This window comes from Xyrauchen texanus, chromosome 17 (genome assembly GCF_025860055.1).
Source record: "Xyrauchen texanus isolate HMW12.3.18 chromosome 17, RBS_HiC_50CHRs, whole genome shotgun sequence".
NCBI classification, from domain to species: Eukaryota; Metazoa; Chordata; class Actinopteri; order Cypriniformes; family Catostomidae; genus Xyrauchen; species Xyrauchen texanus.
The window spans coordinates 29,469,460-29,488,092 of record NC_068292.1 but is presented as its reverse complement, the minus strand read 5'-3'; the positions used below and the strand labels follow the sequence as shown (position 1 = coordinate 29,488,092).

The following is an 18,633-nucleotide window of genomic DNA, read 5'->3' as shown; positions in this document are numbered from 1 at the left end:
ACTTTAAGTTGTCTACTTCCATCCTTCCATCTGACGGTTTATCTATGTGACAGTCTGTCGGAAAGTCTTTTGAGCTCTCAGGCAAGACTTTGTCAATCCAACATCAACGTTTGCCTTGACAAAGACACTTTACCCATCTAGTTTATGAAACTGTAATCTTATCCATATTTTTGCTTTGAAATATTAAGGAACTTTTTTCAGTAGTCATTTTTAGTAAACCCCAAAAACTTAACTGCCTGAAATTGGTAAAACACTGTAATGCCATGGCCCATTTGTTAATGAAAGCATCTCTTGTTAAATTAAAGGAAATCAAATAGTGTTATGTGTATTTTACCCAAAGATCCAGGATTTCCCAGGCATGCTGAACTTCTACCACATCACCGTCATTCAGTTCTTCAAGAGTAACTGGGCTGCGATCAGAGCCGGTGCTGCCATGTTCATAGGTACCATTATTTTATTTCAGTATTGCATTTTATGCTTATTTGAAAAACATATTGTCACTCAGGCTATTTTCAGGCTTCTATTGCTTGGTCCAAACCTGAGTTCGAGTGACAGCTGTTTACCAGTGTAACTAGGTAACTGACCCAAGAAGAAAACAATTAAATTATGTGTTTGTCCCTTTTGATTTACCACCAAAACTTACAAACATACTTTAGTTTGTCTGCTGTTGATGCATTGCAAGAGATGTGAAGATTGTGAGCTGCTGTACAAAGGCAATTTATTTGGAAACAAGCAGCATTGAAAAATGCATTATACCATATTAAGTGTGGAGCATGCAAAATTGCTAATAGGCTCAGGTTTGCATCAAAAGCTCTAGTGTTAAAGCAGCCTAAATGTGCCATAGAAAGGTTACTCTTGCTTATACTCATTTGAAACACAAACACACTTTTTAGTATTAAATTAAATTGCCACAATGCACCTAACAGGCCTTTGGTATATGTGTATTTGTAGGGTTTCTGCTTGGGAACCTTCCTGAAGAGCATTTCTCCCATATAAATATGGGGTCAGTGACCAGGGGTAGGTTCTGCAGTCCTTTAGTAATATTTCTAGTGTGATATCTCAGTAAGGACAGCACATTGTTGTTATTGTGATAAATATGTTGTTTTGTACAATACAATATTGCACTCTCAAACTCTATTGTTATGTTTGTGTATTTTAATGGTGATTTTTGTATTTCAAAATACATTGGAAAATGCATTGCCGATGAATCTATTTTATCAAAAAATCCAACCTTGTATTTGTTCAGCTAATTTATTAGTTTCCTTCATATTTCTTTCTCTCTTTTCCAACTCTCCTTTAGGTCTGGTAATATTGCTACAGGATCCAGATCCACTTGTGCGAGTGAAAGCCGCTGAAGCCATGGGTCATTTTCACTGACGTAATCTCCGCTCTACAGCCATCAATCTAGTCTTTTAGTTTTGTTGCTTTAAATAAGGAGAAAGCCTTGAATTGTTGCTCTTTAATGGACCTTTAAAGGTTTTATTATAGACCAAAGTCTGTACATTAGTTCTGTAAGAAAATAGAAGAATTAAACAGCTATGATGTGTCATGTTACAGCACTTTTATTATAAGTAATGTCAGATATGTGGTGTGTGATTCCTTCCATGGTTCTTGTCACCAGCAATGGGTTTGTAATATATGGTATAGGTACAGTAGGTACCTGGCAACCCTTTAAACATTAGACTTACAAAAGAAATATACAAGTTTGCTTGGCTGTTCCTGAAGTGTACTAAATGAATATCAGCACAAAGTCATTAAAGTATTTAAGATAAATTAGTATATTTAAACAAAAATAAAAACTTTTATTATCAGGTTTTCCGGATAATAAAATTACAGTACATAATACTTCTCAGTTAGAGTAGGTTTTGAGTATTTAGTTTTTAATTCTATCAGATTGTATCAAGCAAACGGTTGAGTCACACCGTACCATATACCTTCAGCAATAAATAACCCTAAAAGGGCTGTGTATTAGTGTAAGCTGCTGAGCCACTAACTGAGACAGAAATAGTTTATCCCTGTTGTCCACAATCAAAATTGACATTTAAATTAGCTTTGTTTTTTGTTTTTTTGATTTTTGCTTCTGATTATATCTCATTCACTACAGAGACAGAACTGTGCTTCCTTCTAGTCCAAAGTAAAACAATGGAGAGAAACTGTGCCAAAACATTGATATGTATTAGACAAATCAATGTAGATTTGATATTAAAAGAATTTATGTATTGCATACTCCTTTTGTGATTCATCTGTGTTGTCTTGTTGCGTTTTGCAAATTACAGATTGTTTGCAAGTTAATTAGTAAAGTGCAAAGAATTTCAGGATAAGTGTTAACTGTTTTAGAGATTTGCATGAAGATTTAATGTATTAAACTTCTCAGAATATTGAGAGTTTTGAATTGGACAAATATGTTTGAGAAGTTTGGTATGCTAAGAAGTTCAGTACATGGGACACGTGTCCTCTATGAAGGTGCTACATATTAATATTCATTACAGTTGCTATAGTGGATTGTCTGGTACAGTTTTACAATATAATGTCTAATAATGTCTTTTTCTTTAGTTAGTTAATATTTTCGTGAACTTTGCATAAACAAATTAGGGAAAAAAAAACCTCTGTAAAGTGCACTGGTGTGATTCTCAACCTCACAAGAACCACACATGCTTTAATCCAGTCAGTTTAGGATACGATCTTAGGTCATGAAAAATATCAAGTTAAAAATATGCAATTATATAGTCTCAGTATGTGTAAATGATCTCTTATGTGCAAACTGTTTCAGATCGAGTGCTTATTACCACTAAAACTCAAGATATAGAGAAAGAGACAAAAGTTAAAACTCCTTAATGCTCTGGGCTTTTAAAATAGCACAAGCCAATCAAATTAAAGCACTTCCTATGGACACAGACCATTAATCTAAATGCTTTATCCAGAGATTAGTAATTAAAGACAGTTATTTTATTTGGTCAGGAAACCTGTGCTGAAATGACAGAGTCAGAGTGACTGAAAGGTTGTTTGAGCAAGAAAAACTGTCACTGGAAGTTTCACAGGTCTGCAGGATAATCATTTTGTCAGGTGTGCTGTTGTTTGCATCTTCCCATGAATTTGTTAATTTGTTTTATATGTATTTTGTTTCTATTTAGACAAAACTGTTTTGTTTCATGTAAAAGAGCTCATCTCTTGATGATGTAGATAAGAATATGTATGTCTGAATCATTAAAGTTATTATACATGGCAACTGAAACTGTTTGGTTGATTTAACTGGAAAGGGTGCAACCCAAAAGCCTCAAAAACAAAATTCAGCCTTGAGATGCACTACATCATGGGTGTCATAACAGAAATCACACATTTGTGCTTCCTGTGCAATCTCACACCCTGCTGGACTTCTGACCACAATAGGATGATTACAACATCCTTTTTGCAGAACTTTTGCTAAGGAAATGGGCTTTAATTTGGTAATGTTTTCTTCAGAAAAATTGGTCTAAAGTTTTCTGCCCCTTTCCTCTCCAAAGCTTACAAGAAATCAGTCAGTGCACTTCAATGCCCAAAGTTGCTGTTAAAAAGACATGGAAATGCATTTTCCCAGCTGTCACTGACACTATCAAAACAAGTAAAATAAGCAACTGCAACCAATTTTTGGTTTGCGACCTACCAGAACAACTGGCCTATTGCTGCATATTTTAGAAAGACTAACTTGTATGAAAAGTACTTCTTTCAGCTGTATTGAATCCGTAATTATGAACTTTACATTGGCTAGTTCTATAATTAAAGTTGGACAGTTAATGCTGTATCATCTTCAAGCATCTATTGCAACATTCCAACCAGATTCATTTCAAGCACACCTCACTGTAATAATTCAAACAGCTGAGATCACCTTTAGTCTTGTGTTGCTCTCGGTGCTGCTGTAGATGTCAGGACTGCATAATAAGTTCCATAGTTCTCAACCCATTCAATCCAAGCCAGTAGTCACTCAGGTCTCCTTGCTTGCATATCAACACTGCTGTCTCTTCTCTTTCCCGGCATGTCTTGTTGAGACCTATAACGGCCCTGGGAGTATATGGAGATTTGAGTCATTTTCAATCTCAGTTGACCCTCTTTACATAATGACATTGAGGGTAATGGAATCACTGAAAAGATGCTGCTGGGAGATTTGATGTGAAGTTTGTGACTTAAAATATGCAGTGTATAGGCAGAAAGTGAAGGGAAGACTGTGATTATGCTAAGAATTTATCAGTTTGACATTTGGTTGTCATGGAAATTAGATTTTTAGTGAGATTAGATACTGCATATTTACGATGTATTATATAAAATATGAAGTCTGTCTATTTTCAGCTTGGTGATGAATGCACCCTCATATGGGCTAAAGCACTGGTTTTCAACCTGTGGGACGTGAGCACCTGTCAATGGGGTGTGCGAAAATACAGTGTTTTGATTCATCCCAGTGAATCATGTCTTTTGAATCCGTTCACAAAAAGATTAGTTTAGTCAACATTTCAGTATATCTTTCATGCCGGTAGGTGGCAAAAAATGAGCGTCTTCATGTGTTACGAGTGAGTCACTGAATCAATTGATTCAAAAGATTCATTAAAAAACACTGATTCGTTTGAAAAACACTGGAGCCACACAGATTGAGCGAAAGAAATATGATGAAATAATGAACCACGTCCACAGGTTCAGAGGTGCTTGCAAATCAGGCTAAAGTTTAAAACATGTGAAATTAAGAAGACAAACCAAACACAAGACGTACAAAGATAGGCCAGCTGACTTCCACCGCAAAGAGTCTGGATTCATAAACAAAAATCTAATAATGAGCCAAAACAACAGTGCGAAGCAATGTTCCCTTACAACTTAGCACACTCTACATTGTGTAGCAACGAATATGGGGAATACCTTCTTATACAACCTAGTTGAAACCTCTCTACTATAATGCCAATATTCTAATATTGGCTATGGTGTTTGAGCCCTGCCTGTTTTGGCACGAAACTGTCTTCCTTCAAGACATTGATCATCTCTTGTCTAGAAGCCCTCTACCTTCGCCGTCGATAAATAAGTGTCAGTGGGAGGAATCTTCATGGAAGACTTTCTGCTCCTCTGCAGTGCTCCGTCGAACATCACACGGCCTCGCCATTTGACGCTTCGCTGGTGAACAGGGCTCAGCATCCTGATTCCCTGCAGCACTTCGGCAGGGTTTGTGCATCCTTACAAAGCAGTTGTGTATTGTATATTGTGTGATATAAATATAAATATGTCTAAATATGTATCTAAAAGAGTCACTTACTAGTTTGCGTCTTTTTAAAGATGTTTTGTAAGTATTCCTTGTGCTAGAGGCACATCCAGCCATCAGATCAGGAGACAGACTGTCCTCACTGAGAAGGCATGAGTCTCAAGATGATTTGCTCACGAATCACCCTCGTTCTGAAGGACGATACAGCCTCACGCAACCACCCACCCGCCTCTTCTGTGATACCCAGTGATTCACACGAGGAGGCACGGCAAGGCCGCAAGTTCGTTCAGGATGACTTTGAGGTGGTCCTCATGGTGGCACATGCCCCACGGCCCCCTAAATCTCCAAATCGCATGTTTTCATTACGCTATGTGCGTGACAAGCTCCGACCTTCACAATGACAAACAAACACCTGGGGAACGCTGTGTATCCGTGGGCCTTTTCTCAAGTTCAGAGGTATGAAAGGCTCCCAAGGAAGACCCCTGTGTCACTTCATGCGACACAACGTCGAGTGAGTGACAGAAGGGGAAATATATTTGTGCCAACATATTAATTTATTTAATTTAAAAACTAAAATTGTATTTAAAAAAAAAAGTTTTGAAATGGATGACTTGGACCGAAGTAAGAAAAGCAGCCACTAAGTGCCCAGCAACTCCTTCAATACTGTTTAAAAAGTATTCCAGGGTAATACCTCAAGAAGTTGGTTGAGAAAATGCCAAAAGTATTTTTCTGCAAAATCTAGGCAAAGTGTGGCCACTTTGAAGATGCTAAATATAACATAGCAATATAACATAACATGCTAGCGACCATAGCCAATACTGGCGTTATTGCAGTGAGGTTTCAACTAGGCCATACGAGAAGGTATCCTCCATGTGTTGCTTCGCAATGTCTCGTTCCCTTCGTTTTAGGGAACCGAGGCTACGTACGTAAGCGTGATGTTTTCCAGACTCGGCTACATTTAAAAATATGTACTATTACATGTTTTTTTCACAGTTAAGGATGATTTACGACAACTTATGAGTGGTGTTGAAAAGCATTTGCACAGTGAAACAAGCTCAACCTTCACGCTGAATACGCACGGTAAGATGAGGTCTTTATATTTTATGTTTTGGTATGTACATTGCGTACCTAACCCTATTTCCAGTAGTTAAAGGGTGTGTCAAGTAGAATGTGTTAGCAATGGTTTGGGTTATACATTTGTATGCTTCAAACGGTTTAGTGGTCATATTAGACCATTAAAACTGAAGTTGGCACTTGGCACGTAATCTATTTTGTCATACATTGTAAAGAAACCTCCATTAAAATATGAATTTTTACAGGAACTGTCACTCATTGTGACATTGTGATCTGTTCTGTGACTTGAACAGTATTTTATACAGTGTACAAAATATATATAATATATATTCAAACTTTAGATAAGGACCTCTAAACACTTGATGGTCCCTTTGCAAAGGACCCCTTCTTGAACAATAAAGGCAATAGGGATAAAGGCACACCTTAAGGAAAATTTGCTTTTTTCTTGTCACAAAACATTCAGTGTATATACCTTGAATGCACTGGAAATGCTCTGTTGCTTTGGATAAAATTGGGCCTAAATGTAATACCATGCTATTCTTTGAAGTGCCTTGTGATGTAAAAGTACATGCGAATAGCAGAGTACATGAATATGGTAAATATTAAACCAATTTTAGTATCAAAGTATTAGAGCATTACTATTTGATACCATCACTGTACCATACTGTCACAATACTTTAAGGTCTCTGAGCATCCTAATGTGCGTCTTTCACTTCCAGGTTTAACCACAAGAGAGCGCAACAATGTATGTTTAAAGAAGCCCCATGACACTTACGGCATTAAAAGCTGACTATCATATAAATGACCAGACTAAGTGAATGAGATTGCTCATCCAACAATAATTCTACTGGACCAAAAGGTCAAAGCTACCTTGATTAGATTCTGATTTTCAAAATCACATTACCTTTGCAAGCAAATCGAAAGGCCTTTTAAGTATAAATGAAGGTGTTTGAATGATTAGCGGTAGGACTACATGAGATTGTGGACATGTGGTGTGTACCTGAGGGTAATTTTCTCTGTTGGATGCACTGGCCGTCCTTCTCCCTAATCAAGCTCATCTTGCCTTTCGGCTCACGTCTATTGACTCTCCACATTCTCTGCATTCTATAGCTGCAAGATTAGGCTTCATTTGTTTGCAGTTTGATAACGGTTTCATTGTGCACATCCCTTTAGTGCACTCATTTAAAATGGGCAGGAAATTTAAAATTGGAAAAGGTTTGTGAGTATGTGTGTGTGAGACTTACGGAGGTGGAGCAGATCAGATATATTAATACTTTTGAACTTCAGAAGGGTTCTAGCTAGACAGACTAGAGGAGAAATTATGGTCCCAAGACACAATTAATCAAACTACTTTAAAAGGGATAGTTCACCAAAAAAATACAAAAAATAAAATGTCATCATTCATTCATTGTCATGCTGTTCCAGACCAAACCTGTATGACATTATTTCTTAAGTGGAACACACAAAGAGATACATTAGTCTCAGTCACCATACACTTTCTTTGGATCTGTTTTCATTTAACATAAGAAATGGTGACTGAGACTGTGTCAGCCTTACATATCCTTTTGTGTTCCACGGAAGACAAAGTCAAATAGGACTGGAAAAACAAACACAGAACTCAGGTGCGAAACACTGAAATAAAATGACGCAATGCCATGGCCAAAGACATGATATGTGTAAACCAAAAATTAAAAAATAGGACAGATGAATGCAAAATCTTGTTTTATGTGAATGGCCCATAAGTGTCCTCAAACTTCCCTGTCAAAATGACAAATATTCAGGTTGGGGAATAGTTAGCTCCTGATATTAATTCAGCTCCTTTCATCATGATAGCAATTTTTATGACAGGGCCTTCTGCATTAAATACAAGCTGAAACATCAAAACTCCTCAAGGCTTCATTTAAATCTGCCAGAGCAACTAAGTTCTGATGTTCAACTGAAATAATCAGCACACGCTGTACTGTACCCCTGCAGTTTACCTACAGAACTGAGCTTTACACAGCAGGATGTGTGTAATATTTGATAATATAAATTATATATGGATCAGAGCTCTTGAATGTGTCTTATTCTGGTTTTATAAATACTAATCTTCTGATAACTCTTGAGGAGAATATGCTGTTTATTATTCTACTGAATTTATCAACTCTATTTTCATAACCGTTTTCCACATATTGTTTTCTGACTGTATTATTTTACAAAACTCAGATTTGTTATTCTATATATCTGCACATAATGCCATACACTTCAAAGGGAAAGTTTCTATCTCTTTAGTTCACACTTTCTATCTCTCTCTACTCTCTCTCTAAAATTACACTCATTCATTCCCCTGTGTCAGTGCAGGAGGAAGAGACAGAGAGTGCATATCTGCAGTTGACCTGGCACTCAGAGAACATATGGATCTAATCTAAGACTCGATTGCTTGGCTCACATGTGATAGTGCCCATCAATTCATACCCTGTGGTGCAATGGTAGAAAATTCTTCCAGAGTTCTGAGGGTTTTTATATTTCAGTGTGGTTGATGCTTGATCAGACCAGGGTGAAATAGATTGTGGCTTCTAGTGGATGTTAAACTTTTTCTGTATGCATTTTTGCATTAGCTGTTATATGGATTTTGCCCTGATGGGGTAAATATAAAAAAGCAATAATAATAAGATTGAATCTTTATTGTTCATTCGTGTGGAAATGTATCTTCCCAAGATGATGAGGATGATAATTATTCAATTAATTAAATTTGTATTAATTAAAGTGATTTGTTAATATTTTGCATAAAGAAAATGGACAATTAAAGGGATAGTTCACCCAAAATTGAAAATTCTCTCATGATTTGTTCACCCTCCTGGCATCCCAGATATGTATAACTTTCTTTCTTCTACAGAACACAAATGATGATTTTTAAAGAATATTTCAGGTCTATAGTTCCTCTCAATGCAAGTGCATGGGTGCCAGAAATGTAAAGTTCCAAATGCCACATAAAGGCAGCATAAAAGTAATCCATACGAATCCAGTGGTTAATTCCATGTGTTCAGACATATAATAGGTGTGGGTGAGAAAAAGATCAATATTTAAGTCATTTTTAACATAAATTCTCCTCTCTATCCAGTAGGGGGCGATATACATTAAGGCTGTGAATCACCAAAAACACAAGAAGAAGAATGGGAAAGTGAACTGTAGTGGAGATTGACTGAGCAGGGAGGAGAATTTATAGGGGAAAAAGGACTTAAATATTGATCTGTTTCTCACCCTCACCAACCATATCGGTTCATGAAACATTGATTTAACTGGAGTCGTCTGGATTACTTTTATGTTGCCCTTATATGGATTTTGGAGCTTTACATTTTTGGCACCCAGTCACTTGCATTGTGAGGAACTACTGAGCTATGAAATTCTTCTAAAATCTTTGTTTGTGGTCAACAGATTAAATAAAGTCATACATATCTAGGATGGCATGAGGGCGAGTAAATGATGAGAGAATTTTCATTTTGGGTGAACTTGTCCTTTAAAATTTGTTACAATGTGACATCATTTTCAGGACACTTCCAAAAAAGCAGGGTAAAATTGTCTTATTACCTCAATGCGCCTGGATGTTTTCCTTTTTATTTTTATTTTATTCCCATTGGTTTCAATGATGATTCTCATAAACATGATCCTTATAACAATTATAATTTTTTTTACAATTAAAATCAGCAAAAATTAAAGTCAGTATCAAGGGAGTACTGCTATAAAGTGTTAAAATTTTCAATTTAAATGCACTGTATATATTTTTTAACATTGTGATAATGAGTATGACAACCATCTTTTTTCTATTTGCGCTAATGAGAATTATAGGGTAAAATGTTTGTACCGTAATTTCCGGACTATAAGCCGCAACTTTTTTCCCACGCCTTGAACCTCGCGGCTTATACAATGACGCGGCTAATATATGGATTTTTCCCGCTTTCAAATTTTATAAAAAATAATAAAAAAAATCATTCTGTGACGTGCTCAGTTTTTTGGCGGCGTGAAGCTTTCATTAGACCAATGAAATTGCCGAACGGGTTAAGGTCAAAACAACTTTTTTTGTTTACTGTTTAGATTAAATCGAGCGCGCTCAAACTTCCCATCATTCTGATTACGGTAGTCATTTTGTCACCCTCACCATTAGGCGGTGGGCCGAGTCCGTCTATCTCGTTTAGTTTTTGATTTGATAGTTACCCAGCAGCTGTCTGGCTCATTTTTTTTATTTGTCTGTATGAATAATTCACAAAAAGATTACCGATTGTTTCCAACGCCAATTGTTGCACATTAAAGTCCCCGTGAACCGGAAGTTGCAAACGACTTTTCTCCATTGTTGTGACGTATTTCCGAGAGAAACGGAATACTAAATGAGGCAAAATAGTGGGCGTGGCTTTTTTCCAACTAGCACCTGATTGGATCTAAAAAGTAGGTGTTTCATTCAGAAATGGAGGCAGATCTTAACGCAAGTTTACAATCGGTTGTTGAGGATTACTCGCCGCCTGAAACACCGCCAGCAGTCCCCTTCCTGCAGCAGGAGGAGGAAGATGAAGAAGAACAGGAACACACGGAGGATAATTTCGTCACGGGGAATCAGACCTTACATGTTTGAGCCGTTACATGCGGAGGGTTCGAATGGTAAAAAGTGTTCCGTGAGTGTCACAACCAAAAATGCACCTCCTCGCCATCTCTCCTTTCACACGCTGTCAATGCTCGCAAACACACAGGCAGCCTGTCTACTGTCAGTTGGAGGGGCGTGGTTACGGATGTTAAGGAGACACCTAAACCGGTCAAACCTACGTCATCAGGCAAGGTCCTCCAATGCAGAGGGGCGGGAATTTTCAGATTTTGATTAAAGATTAGGAAGCCAAATTTTTTTTTTGTGTGGATTGACTTGCATGGATGAATTGTTCACCACAAAACGATCAATTTAGGCAAACAAAGTAAGAATGGTCAATTTTGAATTCATGGGGACTTTAAAGTATAAAAATAGATTTAATTTCACTAGCTGATCACAAACATTGGCCGGAGTGAGATCCAATCAACGCTTGTGTTGTTACCTTGTTGAATTGGTTTGGCCAATCACGTTATTCGTTGAACCGGCGTCGCGTGACTCGCATCAGTCTGAAGCCAAATGAGTCTACAACCCAACCTGGAGAGACCGGTGTGTCTCGGCAAGACAACGTCAAGGTAAGATTTGTTTTACAATGATTATACACCCCTATATCTTAATGTTTTTCATATAAGTTGTATTTAAGACTGCAAGCTATACTTCGTCGTGAATATATGCGTTGTCGTTGATGAGAACAGTAGCCACGAAAGAATGTTGGTAGTGGAGCAGTAAAGCTAGGTCTAACGGTATGTTGCTTAGGCTAATCCAAATCATTTGGTACATACACAATGAACTAAGCAAAAATTATTCAAATACGGGATAATTACGGGTAAATATTTAAACGGGAAGACAGTAGGAAATAATTTGACAGGTATGTCAAGGTTGGATTGGTTTATAGCAAGCTACCTAGGCTACAAGTAAGCTAGACTAATTATCAGCTAAAAAGAGTGCAAAGCAAAACAAAAAAATGATTTCAAATCAACTTTATAGTGGTAGTCATGGAGTTATATAAGCCATTTATGGTTGATTGTCACAGTTTATACAATGACACAATTCTGTGCATGGTAGCTTATGCACATATGGTGGAAAAATATTTTATTTAAAGATGGCTGTTTTTAAGCTATTTAACAAAATTATTTGTGGTCAGAACTGCAGTAGTCTTGTCAAGCTCGTTTAAGATGGTTAGCATCTTAATACAAATGTCAAGATGAAAAATGTGATTTAAAATTATCTAGTAATGTGTGCTTTCTGTGTTTATTTATCTGAATATAATTCAGTTGTGTATCTAACACACAGACACGGACAGGACAACATCATATCTTTCCACACCCAAATGACTACAGAGGTGATCGTTGACAATCATCACATCAACAGCACCATGAATGGAGCAGGTCAAGATCACGGAGTTGCTTAGTATCCACATCACAGATGACCCATCTTGATCTATCGACACCACCAACAGAACCTGGCCAAGAAAGTCCAAAAACCTCTGCACTTCCTCCCACAGTTGAGGAATGCTCATCTCCAACAAATCCATCCTCTTAACTTTCTATAGGGGAATCATAGAGAGCCTCTTCCTTCCACCCCCACCCTCCAATAACCTAAGGGCAGCTGATTGACTCTTGCACAAATACACTGGTAGTTTACACTATGATGCTGCTACATTGGTTTATTTTTTTTATTTTTAAATTTGCTATGAACATTTGACCCCACTTACACACATATTGCACTGCCTTTTGCTACTTGTCATGTCATCCACTTGCACTGAAATACTATATTAATTAGGGATGAGTCACGATTTTCGAATATTCGATTAGTTGACTTTATTATAGAATATTGAATAGAATGTGTGGGATGATTGTCTTTAAAAAAATCCCCATGTTTTAGTTGTGGTTATAAGTTGCAATCCTAAATTCACATAATATTTTTATACATTTTATAAATATATTCTTAATATTTGTTGTTTTTGTTTCTATGTTTGAGCTTATATATCTCAATATTAATAACAGTCTGGTTAATTTTGAGTCTTGAAATGTAAACTCTCAAGGGTTGGCTTTCTAAATATATGTTGGTTATGTGTAGATTCAGAATGACTTCTGAGCAGCAACCTTTTTATTTTCGGGATGTCATGAATGCATCACTTGCCAAAATTGGGGCTGACTAGTAAGGGGTTAAACGTATATAAATGAAACGTTTTATATAAAAATTATACATTTGATACAAACCTTCACTGTTGTTAGCTGCATTTTCGATCTTCTTACGTGCTCTTCTTATGTGTTCTTTGTTGGTGAAGAGCATGTAGCATTCTCTGTGAAATCCAACATTAGCCGGCACATCTTGGACGTCTTCGGAATTTAATGCCAATACGGCTTTTTCAGCTTCTGTACTCTCTGTGGTTTGCAGGTTCACCCATAAATTTGTACATTGAACAATCTTTGCCCAACTTGTCTGGGAAAGGGGGGTTACAGGGCTTTTTACATTTGAGGCTAAATGGATAAAACACCTCATTTTTACCTCAGTATTACTGAACTACAGAACTAAATTTACATTTTTAATGATTTACAGCAAAATTGTAATTTCAAGAACGCAGCTTCCTGCGATCTGTGTTCATTATTTACATTGGTTGTCAAGGAAACGGGAGGTTTTCTAACGTTATGATTAGTACGCCTGCTTATTTGCCGGTTTAAAAAAGTAAGAGTTTGTAAGGACAGTTTGCGTCAAATGTGCAAACAACAAAGTTGGAAACAATGTCTGTAGTACTTATACGATTTTATTACATGACCTCAGCAAAAAAAGACTCACACAGCTGTGAGGTAAGTATTAAATTCATAATTTCGAGGTCTGGCCCACCGCCTACATGGCAAAGACATGGAGAAACGCATATGATGCTGCTTTCAAGTTGAAGACGATTGATCTGGCTGCTGCACGGGAGCTTGGTCTTAATGAGTCGATGATAAGACGTTGGAAACAGCAGCGTGAGGAATTGACTCAGTGCAAAAAGACAACTAAATCTGAGGCTATACTCCGACACCGAAGGAGATGACTTCAGTGGTATCAGTGCACAGGACGAGGAAGATAGTAACCAATGACTTGGTAGGCTACTGTTTACTGCAAATGTTTTATTACAAGCCGTGTGTGGCAGCGGGGGCGTGGTCAAGCGCCCGTCCGGGAGAGAAAAGCTGTAAGGGCGCTTACACCTGCGCTATATTATGTCTAACACCGGTGTCTAATTTCAAGTGCCCTGCTTCACGTGTCCTTCTTGGGAAAACTGTCACACGGGCACCAGTGTGACAGTTTTCAGCAGGGCACTTGACGTTCCAGGTAAGGCTTTTAATGGTCACAGCAATGTTTACAATCAATTTTATAAAGTTTCTTAATTCTTCTATGCGCCAACACTAGACTGACGTGTGTCACTCTCTCAGCTCTGTGGCTGCTGCCTTTTTATGCCGCTCTCCCCATGCTTACTGAAATGAGACACCGGTGTTAGACATAATTTAGCTCAGGTGTAAGCGCCTTTACCGCTTTTCTCTCCCGGACGGGCGCTTGACAACGCCCCCGCTGCCACACCGTGTTTCGTTAAAGCCTGAGTAAAGTTCATTTGTTTCAATGTACCGGTAGGCACCTGCGGCTTATAGACAGGTGCGGCTTATTTATGTTCAAAATAATATTTTATTTAAAAATCAGTGGGTGCGGTATATATTTAGGTGCGCTCAATAGTCCGGAAATTACGGTAACTGTAATGAAAATAATATCACAATGTAAAAAAAGCTTAATGGCTAAAATATGCTTCATTTTCTATATGCAAATATCTTATCTCCAGTTGTGTCTTGATTTTGGAGGAAAATAGGATCAGGACATTTTATTGACATGTTTTGTAATTTTGTTAGAATGTGCGATATAACCCATAGAAAGTAAAATTGGTGCTTTCATTGCTTTTTTCTTTACTGGATTTTAATGGCTTGATCTAGCGATGTTGCATTTTAATACATCTCATTGATCTGTACTGGACAATATTTGGTTAATAATGTTCACTTTTAAATGAGGAATCACTGCTATTAATAGAGTCTTAATTAACCAGAAATCATCCACTTCCTTTAACTTATAAAAAAAAAAAAAAACATTTGATACATTTTATCAGAAAGAATCTTACATTGTTTTCAGTGGTTGAAGAGGACAAACGTCCTTCAGGGAGAGCAGAGAATTATTTTGTCAAGAGGACATTCAGAGAATTACTCTGCCTCTCTAAATTAAATGTCTGGTTTAGCCACTCAGAATCCATTTAAAGTGTCGTTTCGTTAGAGGACAAACTACCTTTGCGTGTTAATAACTGTCAATTAATGAATTCAACTCTCAGATGGTTAAACTCATCACAGTTCCACAGCGTTGTCTAATATTAATGCTAATGATGTCAAGATCTTCTGAGGGCAAACTTCAAACATGTTGAAATTACTCATAATGATTTAGAAATGAGTGTCTGAGGAGAGGACAGCCTGTTTGGAGACTTCTATGACGAAGAGGTGTTAATTGCATGCTGCTGTTATGTCAGCATGTCTGACTCCTTTTAACTCTGACCCAGGATCACACCGAGCAGTTAGCCTCTCTTTGGGTCAGCAAGTCAAACAAAAAAGTAATTGTGTTATTTTTGCCAAAAATGAAAATTCTGTCATCATATGCTTACCATCATGTCATTCCAAGCGGAGAGGAGAAAGTACGCTAAACGTTTAAATTTATGCATTTGGCAGACGCTTTTATCCAAAGCGACTTACAGTGCAATTATTACAGGGACAATCCCCCCGGAGCAACCTGCAGTTAAGTACTTGCTGAAGGACACAATGTTGGAGGCTGTGGGGTTCGAACCAGCAACCTTCTGATTAACAGCCCTGTGCTTTAGCCACTACACCACCAGCCGCTGGTTAACACTGCTCTTTTCCATACAACAAGCACCATAGAATTTAGTATATATGCACTAAGTCATTTCAAGTCTTCTCAAGCCTTACAATAGCCTTGTGAATGGTAAAGAACGCAATTTAAGTAATTATTTACTGATAAAATTTTGTGCTGCAGCTCTCAAATCTAAATTTTGTTCACATATATTCAGATGTGGCACATCAAGTCGTTTCATGCGAGGCTTGTCTTCAGTGATGCTAAATTGCATTGGTTCTTGTATGTCTTATAACTGGTTGCTATGCACCAAATTAGAATATGTGCATATTTTAATTTTACAAATAAGGTTTAAGAGATATTGCAAAAATTAAGATTGTCCATTAAAAATTGCTTACATTTTTAACTGTTTCTAACATAAATCTATTGTAAAGATTCAGAAGACTTGAAATATTGTAAATTATTTGTATATTATTTGTACTGTCGTGGCACTTCTATTGTGCTTTTTAAAGCCCCTGGTCACCATTCAATTTCATTCTGGCCCAGCATCTCCTTTTGTGGTCTATGGAAGAAAGAAAGTCATACAGCTTTGGAAAAACATTTTAATTTACAGATGAATTATCCCTTTAAGTCTTTGCATACCTAGGCAAAGTCAAAGCGACTCTCCTGTTGGGAGAGACAGTGCGACTAAGTGAAAATGAGTCTGGTTTGGCTGATGCATGGTCTAATGCATCCTCGTTAGGTTGTTGGTGGGACTGCCAAGTGATGCTGTGTCTTGCCAATGATTCACATAAACATTTGGCTGCTTGTTAGTCTGAGAAAGACAGAACAATTGAGAGAGTAAAAGAAGCAAATCTAAGAAAAAGAAAGGCAGACCGAGAAAGAATAAATTTTGAGGCCTTCCATGTCCTGAGTTGGCTGCTTGTTAGTACGCCAGGACCTTCGCCTCCCCTCCCCTGCACCTCCACTGGCCCTTCATGCTCCTGGATAGCCAAGGGTCATTCCCAGTCAATTTAGAGTGATGCACATCTACTCTGGCAGCCGCCAGCTTCCACGCTGAAAATAATTACAGAGCGAGCATCTGGTGTCCCTGAGAGACGAACATTAGAGTCTGACACGAGCAGGACGGAGAAATTCCACACTCTGTTTCTCTTTTCCTCCACGAAATGGTGGATCAGGCCAAGAGGAAGATAAAGAGAGAAACACCTGGTGAAATTCTCCTTCAGTGATCTGTGCATATGCTTAATAACTTTGCTCTGTAGTTGATCGGAATAATTGCTCAGAATACTCTTTGAGAAAAGGAGTGCAGCATGCCCTATGGAGAAAAGAGTAGGTAAAGTCTGCGGCACGTGTAAATACTTCACCTGTTTCCGTTTACTTGTGCTCAGAACATATAGATCAGTGGTTCTCAACTGGTTTTGCTTCAGGATGCAGATTTAACAGTGGACCCAAGTGGTGGCTTATTACTCTGTGACCATGCGCTACACGGACGGCTATCGCTGTGCGCAGTGACGTGCGGTGATGTCTTAAAGAGGCTAGGCACTGAGTTATGAAAGCCAGATTACCTGATTTATTGTTTAAGCTAATAATACGTAATAACAGTGAACATTACGCACAAGTGCGGCATATCAAGAAATGTACAAATCAGGATGTATATCGTGTACATATCAAGAAATGTATATGTATTTTATATATGTTTTATATATAATATACACGATTTTGTTAATATATCTTCATTTGATATTATTTTACAAAATTCAGTTGTCAAAACACAGAACATATAACAGAACATAAGTTGTTTATTTTTTACAACATTATGTGCTTATTTTTTTTATGTGCAATCTTCATCTTTATAACAGAAGATACAATACAACAATCTTCAAGATACAGTAAATCTTCAAATGTGTAACAGATTGTCACCTTAAAAACAGTCATTGCGTGGTGGTGGAACAAGCAATGCTATATAGAAATATCACAGCGGCCAATTATGTTTGTCAGTCAGCAAAAGTAAAATCACACACTGCTCAATAGAATATGAAGGCAAATGGCTTGCATTAATTCAACCACATTTATCAATTCAATATTAAGCCCAAAATAGTTTTTGACTCGCCAATCGGTAGATTACTTGTACATAAAATCCATCCGCCGCTCTTTCCTCGTGAAGACGTCGATCACAGCTTTGTAAAACTCGTCTTTACAGGCAATCAGTTTGAAATGATCGGATAATTTTTGGGCCCATTTGCTGTACTAGTCCATCTAAGGCTGGCGTAGACCTCCCTCTTGCAATTAACTCATATTTTGAATTAAAATCGAGTTTGGAAAAATGTCTTAATTCCGTGATTACGGCCGGTGCTGTTATTTTGATTTTGATTTTGGCGGGGATTAGGCATGTACGCTAGCTGTGGTGTAATGACGTTAGCTACGCAAATGTCCAGGAATATCTCGATTTTAATTGGTCCATGTCTGATACGTAACGGAGATGATTACGGGCATAACATATTTACGTCAAAAGGCACAGCAGATTTGTGCTTTTTGACGTACATGTTAAAGAATACAGGATCGAAGTGCGCATGCGCAACATGGGTTTTCCGCTTGTCATCTGCAATGAATGGACCGTAAAAGCACTGCTTATTCTACCATTTGTTTTTAGTTGATTATTATGCGTAACTGCTACATTTGTCATCATAACGTCTAAACAATTGTAATAACACACATATTGCATATATAAAAATCACAAGAATAAAAAGTAAAAATACAAATACAAGTTTATTATTTAATAAACATTTTATTTTTGAATTTTGGCAGGGTAGGCAGTGCCTAGTTTGCCTACCCAGACCGCACGTCACTGGCTGTGCGAGTTGGG

The 18,633-nt window shown here is 37.5% G+C and overlaps 1 protein-coding gene across 1 annotated transcript in view; it reads left to right on the top strand.

The window, feature by feature from the left end:
- The window catches only part of mroh1 (maestro heat-like repeat family member 1), a 47,505-nt gene extending 44,273 nt beyond the window's left edge, over positions 1-3,232 (top strand). The window contains exons 41-43 of the mRNA XM_052147092.1: positions 341-443; positions 952-1,017; positions 1,301-3,232. Coding sequence (XP_052003052.1) covers positions 341-443; positions 952-1,017; positions 1,301-1,377 — 246 coding nt within the window. The 3' untranslated portion in view covers positions 1,378-3,232. The remainder of the gene's footprint in view (positions 1-340; positions 444-951; positions 1,018-1,300) is intronic.
- The last annotated feature ends 15,401 nt before the right edge of the window (positions 3,233-18,633 follow it).